The following is a 10,399-nucleotide window of genomic DNA, read 5'->3' as shown; positions in this document are numbered from 1 at the left end:
CGAGCCGTCGGTCGGCAAGCTTCGCGTGCCCCCAGTTGGAGCTTGGGGCGGCCGGAATCCGCGGGAGCAATAGTAGGGGGCTAAGCACGCTAGCATCCACAAACACCCACCGCTTCCGAAAACCCTCCACGACCGGCGAGAGCTCGAAGTCGATCCCCGAGCCGACCGTCGCCGCAACAGCCTGAAGGGATACGCACCCCGAGCGCTGGAGAGCGCCTGTCAGATGCAGAGAGAAGAAGTGGTGAAGCAAGGCCACGGAAGGGGCAATGCCCACCATAGCCTCGCAGACAAAGGCGAAGAAGGCAAGGAGAATGATGGATTGGGGGTCAAGGTGCAGCTAATTGATCTGATAATGCGAAAGCACAGCGTTGAAGAAATTGGAGAAAGGAGGAACCAAGCCAGCCCAGAGGGCGTGAAGATGGATGGGGATCTCGGTGGCCGTCCTGTCAATCGAGGCACGGGAAGCAGGCCAAGCCACCGTCGCCCCCCACATTGAAATCGGAGGCAAGCGCTGGGCAAACCTTGTCCATCGCTTCCTGGTTAAGCACCACCGACCGCTTGATGGCGGGCTCCAAGACCGGTGGCGTAGGGGCCGAGGTATGGGACTTCTTCTTCCCTTTCTTCTTTCGGCTGGGCGCCATGGCGGCGAGGAGATTTGGTGTCGGGTCAGACCAGGGGGAAGGATCCGCTGTTTTCCAGAAGACGGGGGAACTGCGAAGCACGCTGCCAGTAATGGAGGTGGAGCTATGTAGACAACGGCGGCTGCCTAGCCAGGCGGAAGTCGAGGCTGCGTGGAGAAGTGGAGGCACCCACGTACCATCCGTCGCCACGCGTCAGCCAAGGCCGCAGGCGGTTGGGGCCCGCGCGCTCCGCACTTTCCCCTTGGCTTTGCCTCAAAGCCAAGTCCGAGCGCGCCTTGGGCCCGGGGGCTACTGTCGGCGTCCTGGGAACGGGGTTACCCAGACCTGCCTGCCTGCGGCCCATGGCGTGGCTCCACAACGGCCTGGTGCGGCCCATCTTTGGCAACAACCACTCAAGACCCTCGCGAGGGGCCAAGCCTCGCGAGGCGGACGACACCAACTCCTCAGGGGCAACCTCACTAGGCTGGCTCCCGAGGAGCGGAGATATCTATGCAAGGGGCACCTCGCGAGGTTCACGTGACGTGAGCCATGACGACCAAGGCCAGGCGGGCGCCAGCGGGCGCAGTGTACCAGTTTCCTCTTTGGTGCTAAAGAGGCAGGCATATGCGAGGAGTCCCGAGGCGTCAGGCAAAGGTTTCCATATCGATGCGACGAGATCAAGACCAGCAGGACGGCAGGACGAAGGTCACCATGGAGCCCACAGCAACATCACCACCAGAGCATTTGGCAGGCGAAGACCACATTTTGTCAGGATAGCTTGTACTAGTTGTCTCCTTTCGAAATCGGCCGTTGTGGGATCCCTTCCCGCCTAAACATTTGGGAAGAGGACCAAGGCCTCTATAAATAGGACTAGCCACCACCAACGGAGGGTGGACGGATCATTGAGACCACCCTCCTACGCACCAGTTCGTCGGGCTCAAGAACACCTCTCCTCAGGAGGCTGTTATTACCTTATACTGTTCATCCTCAGCCTCCAAGGCAATCCACCACACCACACTGGAGTAGGGTATTACACCACAACGGTGGCCCGAACCAGTATAAACCCTCGTGTCTTTTGTTCTTTGGGTTCGTCGAGCTAGGCCTTGGGATCGTTGTGCGTGCGAGCTAGAGAGAGAGAGAGAGTTCTTCATGCGCACCCCTGTGTTCGAACCTCAAGGGTTTGCCGGAACCCTAAATCCGACATCTTAAGAATTAATAACATTGTTCCATGCCAATTATAAGAATTGTCTACCATATTTGGATATTATTATCGTTTTATCTAATAGGTTGCAAAGAGAAGTTTGAGTTATCCCTAAGTATCTTTCAACATTTTCATCAATTTCTAGGATATGAGCTAAAACAAAACATAATTCCTTAAAAAAATGAAATGTTTAAACCTTATTTGACTTGCATATACATCAAAATGGCATTACCTCCAGTAGGAACACATAAATTTATTTAAACTATAAAAAATATTAAATCATGTCTAAAATCATTGAAAATCCTACAAAACAAAATATTTGTTTTTTGCGAGAAAATAAAATATATGTATTATAGTACATGTGAAATGGGGGTACGCTGCATGTTTTAATTAAAAGAAGAACAACACATAAATGGAACTCAAACCCTAGACATGAATTTTAAGCGGTTAGCACCTTCCCACTTGGCAACTATATTGTTGTGATATGAATGCGACTTTTTTCATTAGTAAAGTATATACAGCCACACTTCTAAGGCTGCGGGTCGAACGAGGTACCTGTAGCTTCTAACAATCATATTTGTGCGAAAGAATGTTTTGTACACTTAACAAAAACGTCCTACTTGTATTTTTTAAATGTTCAAACATGTATTTTGAAAAAAACAATCATCATGTATTTAAAAAATGTCAACGTTTATCAAAAAATGTTATTTGTCCATACAAAAATGAATAAAGTTAAAATGTATTTTTCTAAAATGAATAAAAAATGTGCATGTCTATTGGATCCACGTTGTCATTTTTAATAATGCATGGTGAACATTTCTGAAAAATACAAAGACAATTTGTTAATACATATGAGACATTTTCCGAAAATATGTTTAAAAAAATTCAAATGCAATAACACTTTCTTTAAGTATTATTATGACAATGGTCAGTTTCTATTATATTTATTTTTTTGAATGGGAAAAAGTAAAATAAACAACAGATATTAATATGAACTTGGGAAAATAAAAAGAAAACCAACGTCGTAAAAATCGCTTGAACCCATAAAATATAAAAGAAAAAGTCAAGCTATTTCCTGATGTATATTCTACTGGTTTTCTTTTTCTTGAAGAGGTAAGTATGAACATTTTCCTAAATTCATGTCGTTTAAATAAGTAAATCATGTACTTTCATTCATGGCCACAAGCACACATAATTATTGAGTATATGCACTGGTTTTTTAAGAACAATTATTAAAATACTAAAAATGTATATTAAAAATTATTATGTGATATTAATATAAATTCTAGATATGTATTAAAAATAGCTCAACTTCTATTAAAAAATAAACGTGTTTCTTAAAATGCCGGAGTGATTTTACACTACAAGTTTTTTATACATTTTGAACATTTTTTAATACACGTTGAACATTTGTTTTGGAAGTACATGTTCAATTTTTTTGAATGCATGACTTACATATTCCAAGATATATTAACAATTCTTAAATATACGTGATACATTTTCCAAAAACATTCCAAACATTTTTTCAAATGTATTTTTTCTTGCATTTCTTTTAATTCTAGATAATGCAAACAATGTTTGGAAAAATGAAACCTCGCATGGTGTCATTATATGATACCTAGAGACCGTGTTAACAATTTGAAAACATGAACATGTACCTTATCAGGTTTTTTATATTTTAGAAAATTCAAACCAAGTTTAAAAACACAAAACCTGCCATGGTGCTATCATACGATCCCTAGAGAGTGTGATGAAAATTCGAGAAGGTTTCACAGAAGTTGTGACGTACACTACTTGGAACCTGAACATCTTTGAGGAAGAATCGTGGTTACGAGAGGGAACGTGTCTGGTTTGAAGCCGAAGTGTTGGTTACTTCAATGTTTGACATTTAATTCTTTTTCTATTCTCAACATACACCGTCACATGTTTCATGTCAACATTTTGCCCTTTTCAGAGTTCGTTTGCAATATTTAAGACATTAAGTGTATTTCTAGGCATTTAACAAATATAATTCAATTTTGAATTTCGAGTGCATGAAACGTTGGCAAAATGGGTTGAAATTTATCATTTTTGTTAATAAGTCTATGTTCAGGCCTTATCCAAGAAAAGAGGAGGAATTTCAAACATTGGGGTGCCAAGACTCCGCACCGGACGTGTAGCTTATCGTCGTTTTTTAGTCTATAAATTTAATCAATGTCTGAAAACACATGAAACCTGGCATGGTGTTATCATATGATCCTTAGAGAGCATGGTAAATTTTTTAGAAGGTTTCCCAAAAGTTATGATGTACACTTCTTGGAAAGTGGAACATCTTCGAGGAAGAATCATGGTTTCAAGAGGGGACGAGTCGGGTTTGAAGGGGAGTTGTTGATTACTTCAGTGTTTGACCTTGAAAATTTCCCCATGCTCAACGTACACCATCACGTGTTCCATGTCCAAATTTGACATTTTTTGTGTATTTCCGTTAATATGTCTATGTTTATGCCTTGTCCAAGTAAAGAGGAGGAAATACAAATAAATATCTAAGTAGTGCCACACAAAAGAAAACACTCTTCCAATTTTTTGCCAAGCATATGCACCCATTATATTATTTAATTATAAATTACTTGATTTTTTACCACTTTAAGATATATTATCCTTTCCCCTATAGGTTGCAAATAGAAGTTTGAATTGTTCATAAACACTTTTCAAAACTTCCTCCATTTTGGGATATGACCTAAAATTAAACATATACACTTAAATATCTATTTTTTTAAATGTATATAACTTTTTTGAAATTCATGTAGTTCAAAGTGGAAGGATATTCAATACACATGCGAAAATTCATTTGAACCATAGAAAAAATTATACCATCTAGATTTTTTTGAAACTCCAAAAAACATATATTTAGTATATATCTCATCTAAAATGAATCGGGGTACATAAGATATTGTTTTGCAAGTTACTTCACACAGATGGCTTTTTAGTTATTGGGAAAATATGAAACATAAATGTAAAAGTTAGTCGTTATTGGGGTGAAAGCAGAAAAGGCCCATTATATCTCAGCCGAGGGTCGATCCAACGTGAGTGAAATCGTGGCCTCTGATTGGTCGAACCATCATGCCCACGGACCACAATTGCAACCGTTCGATTTCCCAAGATCCGACGGATGGCATACAACCCCTATCCTATCTTGTTTATTCCCTACCCCGCAGCCACCGGCTCCTCTTCCGCCGAGAAGCCAGCCGCCATTCCTCCCAACTTCTTCCCCCAGTGCCTTCCTTCCTCCCATCTCGATGGCCCCATCTCGGTGTTCCGGAACGCGACCACCACCATGCGCCACACAAATGAGGGGCGAGCCGTCGAGGCATCCTTATGGCTCCTCCACCTGTCGGGCAGTCCTACTTCTCCGTCCAATGCGCCGGCCTCAGGAGGAATACATCTCCGGCGAGCCCAAGGCCATCTTCGCCGAGGCCGCCTTCACCCTCTTGTGAGTCAATATCGATTCATTATTGTCGGAGTAAATGGCCACAGGTAGCCTAACCGACTCCCCCTGGATCTTCGAGGAATTATCAGGCCATCAAGCCTTCAAGCATACAAAGCATAGGGCCGCCTTCCCCCGGCCGGCTATCCCCAGGGCCGACTCCCAGAAGCCGGCCATGAAGAAAGCCGACTCCCAGAAGCCGGCCATGAAGAAAGCCGGCTCCCAGAAGCCGGCCAAGACTGCACCCACTAAGACTGTACCCACATAACGGCGATACGATGGGGCGTGGCCGCAGTACAGCCCACTACCCCCGAATCCCGGAACAGGCATGGCCACAGGGCGCCGTACGGGCCAGCCATCCCCCGTCCGGCGCGGCACTGTAGCCGTGTTGGCCTCGATGTCACCCACGACAGGCGCCAGTACGGCCCGTAGACGGCGGGCCCCTTCTGCCAGAGTGACGCCCGAAGGCGGCCTGGCCTCCTCTAGTCGGCCAGGGGTGTGGCCGGCTTCCAATAGCCGGCTACCTCCCTCCCTCGAAACATGTGCCTCATTAAGGAGACAAGACGGGGTAAGGCTACAGTGAGAGTCCGCAAGGCGGCAACACTGTAGCCACGCTTACCTCAACAAAGCTCTTGTCATCAGAGGCGAGGCAATAGTAACCAGCCGCCGATAAAGCCCCCAAGCGGTGGGGCCGGCCTGTCGGCCAAGAGGCTGGCAGCCGGCGGGACCCACCAGTCGGCGGGCCCCAATGACCGGCGGAGAAGCCGGCGTGCATAGACGCTGACGGCTGGGACCCGTGCCCAGCCGGATTACCATTGTACCCCTGGGGGGTAGGCCTATATAAACCCCCCGGGACACCCATGCAAAGGGTTGATCTCAGAGAATCCCACACACCACATAGAGAGAAAAGGAGAGCTAGCCTTGCCCTTCTTCCTACTCTAGACAAACAGCTCAAGGAGCGCTTGTAGCTACTTGTATTGATCTAGTGATCATGCGGAGACCCCGCAGAGTAGGACTAGGGGTGTTATCTCCACGGAGAGCCCCGAACCTGGGTAAGATTCGCCGGCGTGCATGTCTTCGCCTCATCCCGTTTCCAGGCACCGGCGATGTTTTACTGGCTCCCACAATGATAAGCCATCCGTTGGCATATGTCGCACCTACCACCCGACATTTGGCGCCCACCATGGGGCCAGGTGCATCGTCGTCCGGAGACCTGTTCTGGACGGGAACCCTTTTCCTCCCCCGCGAGCGCAGCCAGCCTACTGCGCCCGATGGCGCTTGCCCCGACGCGCTGCTAGGCTTCGACGGCGCCTACGCAGCGAGCTGCCTCGCCGATCTTCTTGGCGAGACTCGCATCTCCGACGAGCCCGCGTCCGACGCTAGCACGGACTGCCCCGAGAGCCGCCTCGTCAGCCTCCTCGACCAGCTTCACGTCTCCAGCGAGCTTGCTGTGGACTTGGAGTCGGTCGGCTCCACCGACCCGATGCTTGTCGACTCCGACACGGCATCGCTCGATGCCTACCCCTCCGATGTGGTAGTCTTCGACGACCCTCTCCCTCGAGCTGACAGCGGCTGCAGCGCTGTCACTGAGGTGCTGGTCATCAGCCATGTCGCCGACTCGGGCGAGAACGCCCGCGACGCCCTACAAGCGGCGATGCACGACTTATCCATCCCCATCCCGGCTGACGCCGACGCCGAGACCCTGGAGGCACGCCGCCTCGCCCTCATCACGGAGGGCCAGAAGATAGCCTCCATGAGACGCCTCACTGAGGCTCACCAGCGCTAAGTCGACCGCGCCGCCTTTGGTACGCCGCCACATGGCGGGCCGAGCCGGGCCGGTCTCGTCAGGAAGCGCGGCGCGGCCATCGCCAGCATGCAGGGGGCAGACCGCCCCGTCTACGCCACACCGCTTGAGAATCTGCGAGCCGCTCAGGAGGCCGCAGAAGAGCTGAATGGGCTGGGGGCTGATGAGCTCTCCTACATGACAAGGCGCATCCAGCAGCTGATCGACGCGGCCGCAGAACGGCATGAAGCCGGCGCCCACGCTGAGAGTCCTCCCCCACACCGAGAGCACGCCGCGACATCCCGGTCGCCGACTGCGAGCGGCGCCCACGCAAGGAAAGACAAGGAGCCGGCTGCTAGCCGCAGCCGGACTCGAATCACCATCGAGTGCAACGCAGAATGCCGCCCTCGGGCAATGGAGCGCCAAGGCAATCCGCCACCTCCCCCGCCTCGTGGGGAGAGACATCCCACCCCGCCGCCTGTCACACATCCGACTCTCGGTGGCCGACTGGGCCACCGCGAAGGAGTCGGCGAGAATGACGCCCGCCACCGGATCGACCGCCTAGCTCGATCCCTGGCGCTAGAAGAAGAAGACGATGTCGGCCCGCCATGCTTTGGCCCCCGCATCCGCGACGAGCCCTTCCCCAAAGGGTTCTCGCTCCCCAGAGACACGCCCAAGTACAACGGCTCTGTGAAGTCAGAAGATTGGCTCATCGACTACTCTACCGCTGTCAGCATAGCGAACGGCAATAGGCGCGTAGCCATGAAGTACGTCCCTCTCATGCTGCAAGGCACGACACGCACCTGGCTCAACAGCCTCAAGCCCTTCAGCGTCAACAGCTGGCTGGACTTCACGGAAGTCTTCGTCCGCAACTTCACCAGCACGTACAAGCGGCCTCCCAAGCCCCGCCAGCTCTCCTTATGCGTCCAAGGGCCCAGCGAGTCGACCCGCAACTACCTCACGCGGTGGGCCGAGCTCCGCAACTCCTGCGAGGGGGTGCACGAGGTTCAAGCCATCGAATACTTCACCGCCGGGTGCTGAGAGGGCACCCTCCTCAAGCACCGACTCCTCTGCGACGAGCCGGCTACCCTCGACGAGCTGCTGGTCATTGCAGACAACGCCACGGCCGACTCCTCGATGAAGACCGAGCTCCGGGTCGACGCCTCTGGAAAGGTGCTCACTCCGGCTCCTAAGACGCCGACTGGCGACCCCAATCGGCGCCCCAACCAGAACGACCACAAGCGCAAGGCCCCTATGCCGCCTTCCACTAGCCGGCAGGTGGCCACGGTCGAAGATGAGCAGCCCGAAGAGCGGCCCGCTCCCAAGAAGAAGGGCGGCAGGCCGGCTTGGCAGCCGGCCTTCTCCTACGAGCAGACTCTCGATGCCCCCTGCAAGTTCCACAGCGGCGCGAAGCCGTCCAACCACACGACCCGAAAGTGCCACTCGCTCACCCGGATCTCCAATGGCGAGGGGCTGGTGCCACCTCCGCCTCCAGGCCCGCCGCCTCCAGCCCCCCAGCAGCCGGCTGCTCGACCAGCAGTCGGAGCCATTCAAGATGAGTTCCCTGATGAACACGCCGCCTACGTCGTCTTCACAAGCCAGGTTGAAGACAAGCGCAACCGGCGCCGACAGCATCAAGAGGTCAACGCAGTCGCCCCCAGCAACCCCGAGTTCATGCATTGGTCCGAAAGGCCTATCAACTGGAGCCGGGCCGATCACCCAGAGGTGATGCCGTCCCCTGGCTCCTACGCATTGGTATTGGATGTCACCCTCGCAACAGAGAGGCGGGCTGCCCGATTCTACCGCGTTCTGATTGATGGCGGAAGCGGTATCAACATACTGTACCGCGGTACCATGGAGAAGTTGAACCTCAAGGCGAAGCAGCTCATGCCAAGCCGGACCGTGTTCCATGGCATCGTACCCGGCCTGTCCTGTTCCCCTATCGGCAAGATCAGGATGGATGTTCTCTTCGGAGACAAGGATCACTTTCGCCGAGAAGCAATCTGGTTCGAGGTAGTGGATCTGTAAAGCCCTTACCACGCCTTGCTTGGCCGACCTGCTCTGGCCAAGTTCATGGTTGTGCCCCACTACGCCTACCTGAAGATGAAGATGCCAAGCTCGAAGGGGATCATCACTGTAGCCGGCGACTACAAGAAGTCCATCGAGTGTGCTGCAGCCAGCAGCCGGCTGGCCGAGTCCCTCGTAGTGGCAGAAGAGAAGAAGATGCTGGAGCGAGTTGTGGCCATGGCCGGCAAACAGCCGGCCTTGTCCCCCAACCCCAAGGAATATGATGCGCAGGGCTCCTTCCAGCCGGCCAAGGAGACAAAGAAGATACCTCTGGACCTGGAGAACCCGGAGAGGTTTGCAGTCATCGGTGCAAACATGGACAATAAATAGGAAGGCGAGCTCGTCGACTTCCTCCATGAGAATCGAGACATCTTTGCATGGTCCCCTAAGGACATGCCGGGTGTTCCGAAGGATTTCGCCGAGCACAAGTTGCACGTCCGAGCGGACACGAAGCCGGTCAAGCAGCCTCTCCGCCGACTGTCAGAAGAGAAAAGAAGGATCATAGGAGAAGAGATAGCCCGGCTCCTTGCCGCCGGCTTTATTATGGAAGTGTTTTTCCCAGAGTGGCTTGCCAACCCAGTCTTGGTGTTGAAGAAGAACAACAAATGGCGTATGTGTATAGACTACACTAGCCTCAACAAGGCCTGCCCCAAAGATCCGTTTGCTCTGCCACGGATTGATCAAGTGATAGACTCCACAGCCGGATGCGAGCTGTTGAGTTTCTTGGATGCCTACTCAGGATACCACCAGATTAAGTTAGACCTAGCAGACCGCCTGAAGACCGCCTTCATCACACCCTTCGGAGCTTTCTGTTACCTGACTATGACATTCGGCTTGAGGAATGCCGGTGCCACTTTTCAGCGTTGCATGCGGAAATGCCTCCTCAAGCAACTCGACAGAAATTCCCACGTCTACGTAGACGATATTGTGGTGAAGACAGAGAAGCGCGGCACCCTGCTGGAAGACCTCAAGGAAACATTTGCCAACTTGCACCAATTCCAGATCAAGCTCAACCCCGAGAAATGCGTGTTCGGAGTACCAGTCGGCCAGCTTCTAGGCTTTTTGGTTTCCGAACGCGGCATTGAGTACAACCCTGTGAAGATCAAAGCCATTGAAAGAATGGAGATTCCCACCAAGTTGCGAGACGTGCAGAAGTTCACTGGGTGTCTGGCCTCCCTAAACCGCTTTATCAGCCGGCTAGGAGAGAAGGCTCTCCCCCTGTACCGACTCATGAAGAAATCCACTAATTTCGAGTGGAATGACCA

The 10,399-nt window shown here is 51.4% G+C and overlaps 1 protein-coding gene across 1 annotated transcript in view; it reads left to right on the top strand.

The window, feature by feature from the left end:
• Positions 1 to 639: 639 nt before the first annotated feature.
• Positions 640 to 10,399, top strand: part of LOC123142520 (inactive LRR receptor-like serine/threonine-protein kinase BIR2) — a 50,633-nt gene continuing 40,873 nt past the window's right edge. The window contains exon 1 of the mRNA XM_044561401.1: positions 640 to 748. Within this exon, the coding sequence (XP_044417336.1) occupies positions 640 to 748 (109 nt within the window). The remainder of the gene's footprint in view (positions 749 to 10,399) is intronic.

Source organism: Triticum aestivum, chromosome 6D (genome assembly GCF_018294505.1).
Source record: "Triticum aestivum cultivar Chinese Spring chromosome 6D, IWGSC CS RefSeq v2.1, whole genome shotgun sequence".
Lineage (NCBI taxonomy): Eukaryota > Viridiplantae > Streptophyta > Magnoliopsida > Poales > Poaceae > Triticum > Triticum aestivum.
The sequence above is the reverse complement of the archived record's forward strand: the minus strand, read 5'-3'. Positions and strand labels throughout refer to the sequence as shown.